Raw genomic sequence first — 16383 nt, 5'->3', positions numbered from 1 at the left:
TTTAATCTTGAACTTGAACGTAATTGGTCACACTAATTTACGTAATTGGTCATATAGCGTAATTTGATTAATGTTTAACTTATCACATAAAGCATAGCATATATTTATTTTCAAACGTATAAGTTTATTTAATTTAGAAGGCTACAGGATTAAAAAAACTTATTTTTAACGTTTTACAAGGTATTATTAAAGAAACGGTCGTGTTCGAAGGTACTCCGAATTCTATGTTTTACAGAACCAATTTATGTGCTATAAAATTCTGTTTCGCGTATTTTAAAGTTTGTTTTTCGTCATTACGATAGGTTGGTGTTTTACACTCTGTTAATGTTAAAAGATATGCTTTTACTTTTTTCAATCTTATTTTTACCTTTGATTTCGCCTATTTTCTATACACCTGTCAAATTTAATTCATTGATTTAATGCGGCACATACCCTACTTATTACAGGACTTTTGGTACCTTGAATAATTTTTTTTCCATTTATATAAGAGATGGGGGAGGGGAAACGCAGAGGATTTTAATATTTGCTTAAAATATAACAATTTTGTGATGTTTTATAAATAAAAATAACTTGTAAACAATGTTTTTAACAAATATTGCATTACTTCTTTATTGATCAACTAGAGAAGACATTGAGTAAGAATAGTCAGTTTACTAATTTGACAAAAAACAATTTAGTTACTAAACTTATTATAATTTGACGCAAAACTGTTTTTTAACCTTTTCTTTGCAAAACAACAATGTTCTAACATTGTTAGAAATTTATTGTTTTCTAAGTTAGTTTATTGTTAACAGAAAATAACTGTGTTACTATGGTAGTAGTTAGTCATTACAAGTACTGTGCTATTGTTTTTTTTTTATGTTTTGCGTTGCTATCTACAAAAAAAATACGTTCATAAAAATGTATTTGTTAAAAAAAAAGATGTTGTAGAAAAGTATAAAATTATTTTATATTTTTTCAAAATTCGTTTTACAATTATCCGCTTGAAAAGTATATTAGCTAAAACTGTTTTTGCCTTTCTTTTCAACACTCAGGTCTGATTTGGTTTAAATAATTATAAAAATAGTTACTTTAAACAATTATTTCGCAGTGAGAAAGTTGCTTTAATACGATTACTGGCTTTCGTAGAATAGAAGATCTTCTGCATTAAGAAATTTAAATTATAAAATGAGAGTTCATATAAAGAGCACGGACTCTTTTTTAAACATCGATGAAACATTTTTTTTTTTTTTTTCAATTTTTATTTTAGGTGCCCCAAGAAGTCCTAACGGTCTTGTCACAGAGCACCGCGGAAGTGCATTTAACCAGGAAGTTCACGCCTCCTTCCTTACCGTGACGCGAAAATTTGTCCAGAGCTCGTTTCGAACCTGGATCTCTTGCTTATAAAGCAAGCGCTCTAACTACTGCGCCACGGCCGCCCAAACATGATAGCAGTAGACTATTTTATTGCGATTAAGTGTTTATAATTTTAATAGTTTCTAAACATATTTGTAAATATGTTGAGCCGCTTTTTAAAAACAATTTTTATGAAATATTTGTGGATTGTTTTCCAATATAAATATAGATTAAAAGTTGTAAAAACCAGTTTAATTTATTGATGAGTTTAAACCAATTTAATTTATTGATATTGATGATAAAGCCATTTTAATTCATAATTGATATCAAACAATTACAAAATTACGTTACTAAAAACTGCCGATTAAAAAAATACGTTACTAAAAACTGTCGAATACACAAATATGTTACTAAAAACTGTCGACTTATTTCACTAATCTTTGTTGCAAGCAAAACTTTTGAAAAACTTGTAGAGAAGAAAATTTTAAAACGATAATAACCTGCTCTAAACATGACTTTCATCATCATAAATCATGCGTAACTAATCTTATTGAGACTTTTGATATTGTTTTGTTGTCCATAGAATCTCACCAGTTTATTGGAATAATCTCGATTTTGCATAAACTTTTGATTCTCACGAAAAAGTTAGTTGAGATTAAGATCTTTAAAAGATTTTAATTTCAACATAAATTTGTTGAAATTAAGATTTTTTGACAACTCCCACAATGAATTAATTCTGTTTTAGGAGGTAAAAAGCAAAGCATTATAATAAGCAATACCAACACTGTTTGACTTGATGTTTTCAGTGATGTTCCTTAAGGTACTGTTTTAGCTCTATGCCTCTTCATTTTCAACACAAATAGTTTTGCCTAACTTACTGAAACTTATAGATTGGTTGCTAATAATAATAAATTTTTTCTAAAACTTTATTGCAGGTTAATCTTGCTTATCTGCAGGGTTGTTTCCGTTATACGAGTATACGAGTAGTCGAACATTTAAAAACTTAAGTTAAACATTTCAACATGCTGTGTTATTCATTACGGTCAAACCAACCCTAATTACATTTACTTTTTGTGAAAAAACTAAGGTATAAATCAATGCTTGCAAAGCTCTAAAACAGGCTAAATTTGAGAGTCATTTTTACCTCTTATCTCAAATGGAGCTCACGCATTCAATCATTTGTCTTTAAATCTTTTCAAACTTCTAAAAAGTGCTGAAATACAATAACTAAAAACGGCAATCATTTTCGCTCACAAAAATGAAAGTGAATGTCTTTTATTTTTGTGAATAAGCTCTCAAATTTTATAAAGTTTTAAGAATTTTTTAGAGATTTATGGGTGTAATGCAAAATTAGAATTTTTATTAAATTTAAAAAAGCTTGAAGTTTATTCCTTAAGTATATTTTTATGATACAACTATTGATACAAAACAAACATAGCTTTCTTTCTCGGTCTTTACATATAGCATTTTACAATATCAATATTATTATTTACCAATTAACCTCTAAACTGACCATTGAGCCATTGAAGTTTATACTTGAAGTAAGGTCTTCTGAATTTGTCAGAAAGCTTAAACTACCAGAAAAGCAAAAAAAATAACAAAAGTTACATGACATTAAAATGAAAATTTAAAAATAATACTGACAATGTTACATAATAATACACCGATTTTAAAAACACAATTTTAAGGATTAGTTTATTAGAGGATTTTTATGCTTTTGAATGTTATTTTTATTTATAAGTTAATACTTTTTTTTTCAGTTCTTTATTTACTTTATCAATAAAAAAATTTATTTGTTGATACTTTTGATTATTTATGTTTTTATTTTTTGATAAGTTAAATATATATAAAAAGAATCAAGTCACTATTTTAATTTCTTTTTGTTTCTCTTACATCTCATTTAAAAAAAATTATTTTTTTTTAAACCATATAGCAAGTTAAATACTAAAAAATATTATTGAAGTATGCTCATCTGTAGATGTTTCAGAACCATTTTCTTTATTATAATTTTACATTTCATTGTATACCCAAATATCATTTTTTAGAAAGGCAATGTTGTGAAGGAAATCAAGATTCAATAATGTCAATAACATTTTGTAATAATATACTTTTTTTAAGATACAAGAATGTCTATAAAATTTGTAAAAAGATATTGTAAACAGATTTTTTTAAAAAATTCCAAAACAAAGTTCAACTGTCACACTTGTCACACTTGTCAAACTTGTCACACTTGTCACACTTGTCACACTTGTGCTGATAATATGGGACTTTTAGCCCAATAACATAGACGTGCTTTTGAGCTTCTGAAACCTGCTTAGTTGCTGAGTTGGTAAAACTCGTGATCCTTGCACAAATCTAGCCCATCATATCCAGACAAAAGTTTTTTGAAGGACGTTTTGTTACCTGGAAGTTCAAAGAAAATATCCTTTTCTGTTTCGATATATATGTAGTGTTCCACTCTACATACTTTTAATAGCCCAATGTTAACCTGGCAATTAAATGCCTGTTACAAAAAAAATAAAAATAATAACACTCTTGCTGTTAAATTTTTTTCGCATGTCATTTTTTATGTCTTTTCAGATTTTAAAAACGCTAACTATCGCCAAGAAAATACTTGAGGGGCAGTTTGGCCCTCAAATATTTGCTGGGAAAAAGTTAGAAGATCGCCATCAAGTATTTGTCTCAAAATTTTAACAATACTTTTATATGCTACTTAGGTAAGTACATTTTTAAGCTCAATGCATTACCTTAGGGTAAGTGGGGATAAATGGTCTATTTTAAAAATTGCGGTAATACGGCCACTTATTGATTTAATTGATAAACTTGTCAATTTTTTTTTTAATCAGTTCCAATACACATACAAACCATAGAAAGGTTACGCAAACTGTAACTACCCCATAGAGCAAGGCTACCCCAGTTAAAATAGTCTCTGAGACCAACAAAGTTTCCAGATTAGCTATGCAAAATTATCTATGCGGTAAGACCAAAAATATGCGGCAACCTTGTTGAACTGCTAGTTCTGCTGAGTAAGAGTTTGTCATTACTCAAAATTGAGCAATAGCAAAGCACTTCATCACCAGGATAAAGAGCTTTTGGATCTGGCTGCGTTAAAACACTTAGTCAAATGTATCCTTCACAAACTAAAGTGAACTTCTATGGACAAGATTAGGCTTACTGATTTTTGAAAAGACACCACACCCTAATTTAACAGGGAAGTAGTCAAAACATTTTAAAGAGCCGTGCAGCTGTAAGTGAAGAACAGCTCTTTATTTACTTTCAACAACCTGCACAACCTGATCAATGATATTTTTATTCTAATGTAATGAACTATGATAAGACCAATCTAAGCAAAAACTCTGGCTCCAAGAAAATGATTTACAGAAAGGCCATAAGGCATTCAACCATTTTAAATATTGATATACCTTTGCAATTTGTTAGTAATTTTTGTATTCTATTTTATTTATATTTTTATTTTGAACTCTGTTTTAAATTCTTAGTTTCAGGATTAAAAACATATTTTCTTTAACTCCATAAACTTTTATTGCAATGTTTTCTTGTTTAAATTAGGTTTGTTTGTTAAGTAGCCTTACTCCACTATATTTTGATTTTTCAAAAATGATTTTCATTAAACCTAGTTTAGATTTTCATTAAAACTTTCGTTCATTTTTTAAAGCTACATTGCTGATTTTCGCAATTAATGTGCATCTTGTATGAGTAACTCTTGAATCAAGTTCATAAATTTATAACTCTTATTAATTTTTTTATATTTTAAATTAATAATCTAATTTTGTGATTTGCAACTTTTATTAACTTTTTAATTGTGTATCGCAATGTTTTGTTGATTAAACTTGGTTTTTTTGTTAAGCGACCAAATCACCCCATTTTTGGATTTGCGAAAAATGATTTTCATTAATAAGTTGTAGTTAAGTACAGATTATAAAATTTATATATATATATATATATATATATATATATATATATATATATATATATATATATATATATATATATATATATATATATATATATATATATATATATATATGTATATATATATATAAATATACTTTATATACTTTGTTATTTTGTTATTGGCTACTATATGTTATAGTATATTATAGTATATTATACTATATGTTATAGTATACTATATGTTATAATATATTATACTATATGTTACTATATGTTATAGTATACTACATGTTATATTATACTATATGTTATAGTATATTTATAGCTCTTTTTATTCTTTACAATGAAAAGAGATATTATTATGAAATAAAAGTAAGATGAAGCGATTCATGAAACCTGATAGACTTGGTATAGATCCGAACTCAATAGATGCAGCAAAAACATACATTCATTGGTTAAGAACATTTTACCATTTTGTAAGTACAGTTGATGATAACTCCATTAAGCTTAATCTTCTAATAAACCATATTAAACCTAATGTCTATGAATTCATATCAGAGAGTGATGATTTTGAACAAGCAACAAGTATTCTCGAGTCTATCTACATAAAACCAAAAAATGAAATATTTGCCAGACCATTTTATCAACACGGATGCAAAAACCGAGTGAATCAATAGATCAATTCCTAAATGAACTTAATAATTTGTCTAATGACTGTAAGTTCACTGCTGTAAGTGCTGAGCGATATAAATCTAAAATGATTTGCGATGCGTTTATAAATGGCTTACTCTCCAACATTATACGCCAACGCTTACTAGAAAACAAAACATTAGACCTTTCATCAGCTTTTGACCAAGCTAGATCTTTAGACGTCATCCAAAAAAATTCAAACTTATACTCACAACCAACTATACCTATCTCTGCCTCTATTCAGGAAATCAAATCATCTTTGCAAAATCAATCCATGATTGATGGTCACTCAGCTGCTATAGTAAAATCAAAACAACTGTTTTGGTTTGTGGAATTATAAGACATTCACGTACATTTTGTACGTGAATGTCTTATATTTTGGTCATTTTGCAGATCATTTAGTGTTTCTGCTGCTGTTTCTAAAATTGATGATGATTACTTCTGTGCCACCATAGTAGCTTCAGCAAACTCTCTCTTCAGAGTCTGTCATAGCATCATTATTAATGATAAGAATAAAGTAGAAGTTTTAATTGATAGTTGGAGTACAAACAAAAGTTTTATTAACAATAAACTAGTCGCTTTACTCAATTTAGATGTTATTCATGAACAGAGTGTAATCGGAATGGCAACAGCTTTTTTATCAGCAAAATCAGATGGATATTGTTATGTTTCAATAATTCTTCAAAACAAAATCTATAACAAAGTCAAGTTGCATGTGCTAGATAAATTATGTATTGATATTATTCCTAGCACAGATTTTCAAGAGTTGCATGAGAGTATCACCATTAAGTATGGTGGGAAAAGATCACCCATAACATTTGCAGCTTTAAAAACAATGAAGACTGAACCACCTGAATTGTTTGCTAATCTCACGAAAGATTGTCAACCGATTGCCGCTAGATCTAGAAATTATTCTCAAAGAGATAAAGAAGTTATTAAATCTGAAATCGACTGCCTAGTCCAAGCAGGAATAATAGAGCCTAGAAATTCACCATGGCGTGCCCAGGTCTTAGTAGTAAATGAAAAGACTAAACATTGTATGGTTGTTGATTATTCTGAAAATAATAATAAGTATACCCAATTGGACACATATCCTCTACCTATGATTGAAATGATTGTAAGTATAATTTCTAAATACAAAATTTATAGTACTCTCGACCTTCACTCAGCATACTACCAAATACCTTTATCAAGAAAATATTGACCATATACTGCTTTTGAAGCTGACATTAAGTTGTGGCAATGTACTTGAATGCCTTTTTGAATTACCAATTGATCTGAATGTTTTCAACCCTTTGAACTCTGTTACCCAATTCCCAATCAATCAGCAGCAAATATCAGCTTTTAAAACATTAAAAAACTAGCTTGTTTAATCTTCCATGCAAACCATTGATGAGAATATAGCTTTTACTGTAGAGACTGATGCTTCTCATTTAGCCATATCCGCCACACTTAACCAGGAAGGAAGGCCTGTTGCCTTCCATTCACGAACCCTTCAAGAGAGTGAACAATACTATTCATCAATGGAGAAATGTAATAGTAGTCCAGATACATTTACTTGTATTAGGTGTGCAGCAATAAGTTCAGAATCATTATATGATTTGCATGCTGCACTTTTCTATCCTGGTGTTTTTCGCCTCCATCATTTTATTCGATCAAGAAACCTCCCTTATTCAGTAGAAGATGCAACTAGCAGAACAACCCTTTACAACCCGACTGGACTTTACAACCCGACTTTACAATGGAATTATTTGGAAATCAATATTACTCACTCTTAAATCTCGAAATCTGCCTATATCCTTATGGAAAAGAGTTCTACTTGATGCACTTCATGATACAAGATCCCTATTATGTACTTCTACTCATTGTAGTCCGCATGAACATCTTTTCAATTTTCAACGAAGATCATCATCTGGGTCCTCAACTCTTTTATGGCTTGTCAACCCAGGACCTGTACTTTTAAAAGAAATGAGATCCTAGTTGTCATGAGACAACAGTGTCTACTAAACAGCTGGCTCCCATTAGAACAACTCCTATAATACGAACATCAAACAACAATTTATAAGTAACAACCATCGATAACTATCAACCAACCCCTAATGGTAGCAATGAAACCCCTTTAATCTCCGAAAAGAAACTAGAAAACAAAATGAACTTTGAACTCTGTTACCCAATTCCCAACAACTCCTATAATACGAACATCAAACAGCAATTTATAAGTAACAACCATCGATAACTATCAACCAACCCCTAATGGTAGCAACGAAACCCCTTTAATCTCCGAAAAGGAACTAGAAAACAAAATGAATCCTATAGAACAAATTAACATTCTTTCTTGTTTACCTTCACGAATTTCTAAAGCACCAGAAAAATTTAACTTATAAATGCCCTTGAACACTTTTAAAAGGAGGGTGAATGTTATGTTAATGTGATTTATGTATACATATATGTTTTGTATTATACTATATATATACTTTATGTAATTTGTTATTTTGTTGTAGACTAGTACAGTTATTGCTCTTTTGAGCCAACATAACTAATTTGGTTATTCTTTACATATCTGTCCTTTTATATTGTTATTGGATCCTTATTTTTTGAAGTTTATGCTATAAACTGTAAAATTCAGTACAAAGCAAAAAGCAGAGTACTGTATAAAAAAATGTTAAACTTAATTCACAGTCTAAAAGTGAAAGCTGTCAGGCGAAAAAAATTAGGCTACAGTTTATTAGTCTGTGAACTTGTCTTTGTTAAGTGCATACAACCTTAAGACATAAAAAACATACGTTAATTGCATGCAAGTTTTTAACATTTTTGCTCATTCAACGAAAAAGCATGTTGGAAACTTGTAAGTACTTCACAAGAAATGATTTGTTGGTGAAAATGATACTCACGATCATCTATCTAATGTACAGGTTTTAAAATCTTATATTAGCTACAAGTTTAAAACATGTACGGTCAACGAGGACTATGAACAGTGGGGTGAAAACGAATACTAAGTTTACTTAAATAAGAAGAAACACATACAATAGAACTATATATTGTGCTACTTTGATTAAGTTGCAAAACTAAGGTGATAAAACGTCTTCCAAGAAAAAATAAAGAACCTGCTGGTGAAGACAACGTAATGATTCTTAACGAATCCATTTTAGATATTCTTTAGAATAATCTTAGCTTAGGCATAAATCCACTTGTAACACAAATCTATCCACAATCTAAAAATTACCCCAAATTGGCTAATCATTATTCCCACCCTGTTTTACAAATACAATTATGATCATATAAAATAACAAAAGGAACATAATTACTGCATGGCGTTAATCAGGCCTAGGACTTTTCCAGGAAGCTGGATGGTAAAATATTCTGTTAAAAAAACAAGGTTGCAATTAGCTACCAGTTATCTTCTATGATGCAAAAATGTTTAAAAAGTGTTCATAGTAATTTTATTGTAACTTATTTTTTAATCAAAAATATTCTCAACATGTTTTTAACTACTCGGTGTAGTTAAGGCAATTTACAAATTATTCGGAGTCTTTTATTTGGAGTTAACATGATTTTATCAGCGTATTGTGTTCGAACAAAAGCTTTAGATGTTATAATTTTTTTTACTTCAGGTTTTTTCAATATTTAAAGAAACTTTACTTTTTTATATATAATTTTCAAAACCTTTTCACTACCCCTATTAGTGAATCTAAAAAACACCATTTTGGAGTCTTTAGATCACTTTCACTCGCCGGCGTAAATATGAATTTAGTTAAAATGTTATGAAAAAGAGCCTTAATTTACTATATATTCTAGTTCTATTTGGTTCTGATGTATATTAACTATATATAGTTGTCAAAATACACTATTTCTATCAATTTTCCCAAAAAATAACAGAATTCCGACCAAGAAAGAGCTTATAATGAAAAAAAGTTGCAAATAAAAAATCAGAACAGATCATATTATTAAACTATGATGTTCATTTCACCTAAAAAATGTATTTATCTAAAATCTTTTATCAAATTTGGATTGTAATTTTAAGAAGATTTAAAAAAAAAAAAGAATCTTCGGTCTTGGTTTTTTCGCTACAAACGTTTATATTTTATTATACCACAAAATTTGTCATTTAATTTTTTTCGTGTTTTCATAATTTACAGACCTGATCAATTAACGGAAATACGTCGTAGTCAACAAAATATCATACAAGCGCTATAATATTTTAAAATTGCTTACTACACCGAGTGCATTTAATTAATATTATTTATAGTTGAAGGAGTCCCCTTGTGCATTATAGATATAACGCGCTAGTAGACTAGTGGTAAAACATTCTACTCACAATCAAAAGGTTGAAGTTCAAATCACAACTAATGAAATTACTGTGCTCAATCTATTTCTCCGTTCAGCGCTCTTGTTTAAAATGTTAGTTTTTAATTTTGTTAGTAAAGATTTTAATACTATGATCTATGATAAGGATTGTGAGAAAACATTTTTAAAAAATAAGTTGTTTTCTTGACTGAAGTGGAAACTTTAGGAAGGTGAATTTATGAAATAAAAAAAAATTACTGTACACATACAATAACAAAAATTTGGAATTTCGATCAGTTTTTTAAAAAATCAAAAAACCTATAAATCCCTTAAAACACAATAAAACCCAAAAAAAACATTTATGTTGGTTTTTTTTTTAAAACCATGGGTTTCCTCCAACCCTGAATTGTGTAGCCATTCAAGTGGATTTTTTTTTGTCAATATATTTATATGTGAATTACATAGTTGTATAGAGCTTAAAATAGTAAGAAAAAAGTTTTTTGTGCTGGAAAAACTAATGATTTTTGAAAAAACAACTTATACTTAAGTATGAAATATTTGGCGTGAAATGGCACCGAAATAAAATAAAAAAACATCAAATATTTAGCGCAAAATTAAAAACAAACGATGCACAAAGGAGAAAAATACAGAGTTTTTGAACAAAATTCCTAAGAACTATTTCTTCAAGAAAACATAAATAAGTACTTGATTTGAATAGAGGAAAGGCTAGATTTGTTTTATTCACCGGAAACCTTTTTAAAAAAAGGTTGTTTTTTTTAATAAACCGATCTTAAAGTTTTTAAACCCTGACAACTAAGAACTTATTTATAAATGTTAAAAAGTTTACCCATTCCATTAGATTCCATATCCTTTTTTTAAGCTATATGGAAATTTTCAAACAAATTTTATGCGTTTTGGCACTAAGAAAATCTAACCTTCAAAAGCTACTTTTGAAAAAACCTGTCCGCCGCAACTTTTTTTTATCAATAGTGATTAGGGTGGAGTGAATTTTAGTTTTTTTACAATTCGTTTAGCCTGGGTGTGCAAAAGTTGTCTATTTATTTCAGAAATACTCTGAAAAAATATCAATGCTCTAGGAAATTATCTTGAGGTTCCTCAAGACCTCTAAAATTTTAATGGGTCCCTAATATTATGTAAAAAAAAGTTTTTCAAAAGTATGTCATGTTGGGTCTCAAAAGAAGCAAAATTTTATAAAAATTTCAAAAATAACAATTATTTTTAAAAAAAAAATTGTGATTTTATAGTTTATTGCAGAAAAAATGACCTTTTAAACTAAAAATGAAAAAAGTTTATTTTTTTTAATTATAATTTCAAAAAAATCTTTAATAATAATATCTAAAGTTTTGCACTCGTGTAAACGACAAATTATAATTTTTTTAGAAATGTTGGTATTACCAGTTTTCACTTTTAATTCATCTGGAGAAACGCGGCAATTTTTAAGGACAGCTTGGACAATACATGTATCTTTTCTTTTTTTAATTTTTTTCTTTTTTCCTGATTCAGGACAACGGGCTAATACTCTTGTGTCCATATATTTTTTCAGAAAATTAGTAATGGTACTTTTTTCACATTCAATCTTAAATGCATAATCTCAATGAGTCATTCCAAATGATGACATTTGAATAATTCTTCCTTTATTGACATCGTTAAGGACCATTTCTTATATACATATATATGGTATTTTATATATCTAATCTAAAAAGTAGTAATTAGCCTAATGAATTCTTATCAGATTTTGTATATACATTATTTCTCAATCTTAAGGTTAGATTAACCCTATCTATATACAGTTTATATTTCTATTTTATTAAAAAATCTAATTGAGTTTTTAAGCCATAAAAAGTTATAGAAACAAGAAAAAATAAACTTAGATTCAATATGAAATTCAAGTTTAGTACAAAAATACAATAACTGAAACAAAAATAAACAATACGTATTAAAAAAGCGTAGATATGGGTTTAAACCTCCTTAAAATGTTTTGAAAACCCAAATAAAGTAAGTTTTTTTGCAAAAAAAACATATGTTCAAAATTATTTTAAAAATAGAAAATTCTATTTAACTTTTCACTTCATATTTACAAAGTTTGTCTTTTTTTTATTTCCAGTTTGCTATCAAGACTGGTCTGTTCATCAAAACTTGAAAAACCGAATTAAAATCTGATATTTCAAGAACGAATTCATTTAAAGTTTGTTACTTGCATTACACTTTAGTCACACGTTAGATTTGAAGTATAACTTGCAATTTCAAGTTTGCTTTTTGCATTTGGAAAATAATTTTGCTTTCTCAAGTAGGCTTTTTATGTCTAACTTGAAAACCAGTGGTTTTCAAGTATAGTTTGAGTTCAAGTTAGCTTTTTGCATTTGCTCAGGTCAAATTTCAGAATTGAAGTATGACTTGAAATTTTAATTTTGCTTCTTGCATTCCAGATTGTTTATTAAAAAAAAAATCAGAATTAATTTCTAAATATAGACATGAAATTAAGTTTCTCCTAAAAAACTATAAAAATTAAACTATAAAAGTATGCTCAAAAAATATTTATATTAAGTCTCCCTTTAAAAATATATTTTAAAAAAAAGCAGAAGTAAACAATTCTAAAGATTTCTTTTTATAGAAAATGTCAGCATATTCAAAAAATGTGTGAAAATTTACTGTAGCTTAGACATATAAGACTTCCTGTAATTTAACTTTTGGTATAAATTGAAGTTTTATTTATTTGAACATTCATTTGCTCCTCAACACTTGGAGGGGGTAGAATATCTGTTGCAAAAAAGAAGGACAAATGACAGTGTAGAAACATTTATTAGTAATTTAAGAGGCAGAGATAATTGCTAATAAACTGTAAAACATTTAAAATTTTAATTATGCATAAGTCAAAAGTTCAGGTCGTACCTGAACTTAAACTGCAAAAGAAACTTCACTTGCAGAAGCTTGCTGAATTTTACCGCTTACTAAAAAACTCTAATTAAGACACATTCCAGCAAGCACATTAACGTTGAAATTTTCGGTTGAAAAATGCGAAACAAATTTTAACCAACCACGAGGTATATAAAAAAATAGAAATAAACGGATCCTCTAACTGTTTTTTCACTTTGAAAGATCACAAGGAAAACTTCGTAAACAATCCATCTGTGCGCCTTTTGAACCCTTCAAAAAATGAGGTAGGACGAATTTCTAAGGTAATTTTATCAAAAATTAATTGTGAACTTAAAAATAAACTTTTTTTGAATCAATGGCAAAGTACGCAAAATGTTTTAGACTGGTTCAAAAAAATCACCAATAAACACTTATACAAGTTCCTAGTTTTTGATGTTAACGATTTTTACCCTTCCATAAAGGAAAGCACCCTCAACAATGCTATGAATTTTGCTGACCATCATATCGTCATCAAAAGCGAAGACAAAGCATTAATAAAGCATGCAAGAAAATCTCTTATCTTCAACAACGATGAAGCATGGATTAAAAAAAGAGGTGGGTTGTTCGATGTAACAATGGGGGCATTTGATGGTGCTGAAGTTTGCGAATTAATAGGTGTTTTCATACTGTATCAAATTTCACAACATTATAATAAAGAAGATTTCGGCCTATATCGTGACGACGGTCTTGCTGTATTCAAGAACAAAAACGGTCAGCAAATGGAAAAATTCAAAAAGCATATAACACTCATTTTTAAAAGAAACGATCTTCAAATCACCATTCAATCTAATTTAAAAATTGTTAACTACCTCGACGTTACGTTAAATCTAAGTAACGATACGTTGTAACCATATTTTAAACCTGATAATCAAATAAGGTACATCCACTCCAATTCAATTTTTTGCGCATTGTTACTTGAATCGAACGGACGCGTTTTTTTGAAGCTCTACAACTGTAAAATAAAAAGAATTTAATAATATATTTATATAACTATCATCTTTATAAACCAACTTCGCAACTTTAAAATTAACTATGGCAATAACTACACAAGAAATAAAGAAATTGTTTAAAGAAATGTTTAATGAATTTAAAAAAGAAATGTTTAGCGAGTTCAAAAGAGAAACAGAAGCAATGTTCAAAAAACACGAACAAACAGTTTTAGATATTATTAGTGGAAATCTTAAAATCATAAATGAAAGATTAGATGGAATCGAAAAAAACACTAACGAAAATATAGTTAAAATAAAAAAATTTGAAAAAGAAATTGTAGATATGGCTGAAAGTTTGAACTTCAACGAAAAATTTATTAAAGAACAATTTGAACACCAAAGAAATCAACTAGAGAATGGAAGAATTGAAAACGAAATTTTTAAAGATAAACATCGTAAGCTTGAAGATCGATCGCGCAGAAATAATTTGCGAATAGATGGCTTAAACGAAGATAAAAAAGAAACGTGGGGACAAACGGAAGAAAAAGTTCATTTGTTTTTCCAGCAACAACTTGGAATTAAAGACATAGAAATTGAGCGTGCACATCGTACCGGACAGAAGACAGACGGAAGATCTCGGACAATAATTATCAAGCTCCAAAGATACAAAGACAAAGTGAAGATTTTACAAGAATCGAGTCGACTTAAAGGCACTAATATTTTCATCAACGAAGACTTTTCGCTAGAGACCGTTTCGATTAGAAAAAAATTGTTCGCCGATGTTAAACGAAGACGCTTAAACGGTGAGAATGTTTCTGTTCGATACGATAAAATTATTTTCTTTAAAAATACTATTTTTGAGAATGATAGAAAAAAAGTAAACTAAAATACGCATTCTTAAAAGGAAATCTTTTGAGCATATTTTAAACAATCATGGCTGCATTAAATAATTTTGAATCTCTTGCTTTTAATTTCTTTGAAAAAGAATTTTTTTCCTTGGATGAAAACTTAGATCCCGACAGTAATTTTTATTCTGAGAATTTTTCAGATTGTTCGTATCTTTTTCCAAGCGAATTAGAAGGGTTTCTTTTTAAGAATGTTATTGACAAAAATTCTAATCAAATTAGAATTCTCCACCTCAACATAAGAAGTTTAAATCGTAACTTTGAAAAACTTTTAAATCTATTAGAAGAAACCAAAAATCTTTTTAATATAATATGCCTAACAGAAACTTGGATAACTTTAAAAGATCTAAATAGCGCTTTTCAAATCCCGCACTTTAACATAATTTCATTAGAGAGACAAACAAACAAACGAGGTGGTGGAATTTTAATTTACGCACATGAAACACTAAGGCTTATACTTAGAAGCGAGTTGAGCGTTTCTGACTGCGATAAAGAAGTTTTAACAATTGAAATTGAAAACAAAAAAACAAAAAACCTATTGATTAGCTGTTGTTACCGGCCACCTGGTGGCGTGAGCGAAAACCTAAGCATGTTTTTACTACAAATTATTAAAAAAGGCGACGCGGAAAAGAAAAAAAATATTTTACTTGGGGACTTTAATATGAATTGTTTTCTTTATAATAATGACTACAAAGTAAAATGTTTTTATGACGCAATTTTTGAAACAGGATCAATCCCCCTCATCAATCGACCTACTAGAGTAACAAAAAACTCAGCGACTCTAATTGATAACATTATTTCAACAGATATATTTAATAATGATTTGCAAAAAGGTATTTTAAAAACTGATATAACAGACCATTTTCCCATTTTCGTTTCAATTAACACCTATACAGAAAAAAAAATTGACAAAAAAAAATTAATAAAGAAACGAATTTTTAATCAGAATAACTTTAACTCATTCAAAGACCAGCTATCTTTACTAAATTGGAGTAATATAAACATTAATGATAATGCAAATGACATATATGAAACTTTTTTCAAAACTTTTTATTCGGTATATGACGCAAACTTTCCCTTTGTCGAAATAATTGCAAAACCTAAGAGTTTGAACTCTCCTTGGATTACCAAGGGATTAAAAAAATCATCGAAAATCAAACAAAAGTTGTATATAACTTTTCTTAAAACAAAAACAACTGCAAACGAAAAAATTTACAAAAATTATAAATATTTGTTTGAGAAAATTCGTAAAAACTTAAAAAAAAATTATTATACAGAATTAATTAACAAATTTAAAAATAACACAAAGCGCATTTGGGAAATAATGAAGCAAATTACTGGGAAAAAAAAATCATGCTTAGGTTTTCTACCACAAATGATTAAAATTAATAACA

The 16383-nt window shown here is 28.5% G+C and overlaps 1 protein-coding gene across 1 annotated transcript; it reads left to right on the top strand.

Annotated features, from left to right (window-relative positions):
* The first annotated feature begins 14187 nt into the window (after positions 1 to 14187).
* On the top strand, positions 14188 to 14970 carry LOC136074297 (uncharacterized). Its single transcript, XM_065786603.1, has one exon. It carries the CDS (start codon positions 14188 to 14190, stop codon positions 14968 to 14970), a length of 783 nt encoding a protein of 260 aa, XP_065642675.1.
* The last annotated feature ends 1413 nt before the right edge of the window (positions 14971 to 16383 follow it).

Source organism: Hydra vulgaris, chromosome 01 (assembly GCF_038396675.1).
Source record: "Hydra vulgaris chromosome 01, alternate assembly HydraT2T_AEP".
NCBI classification, from domain to species: Eukaryota; Metazoa; Cnidaria; class Hydrozoa; order Anthoathecata; family Hydridae; genus Hydra; species Hydra vulgaris.
This window is presented reverse-complemented; position numbering and strand designations above follow the sequence as displayed.

Bases quoted from the DNA above. Each gene is read 5' to 3' on its own strand.
- LOC136074297 (XM_065786603.1), top strand. From the start codon at position 14,188: ATGGCAATAACTACACAAGAAATAAAGAAATTGTTTAAAGAAATGTTT.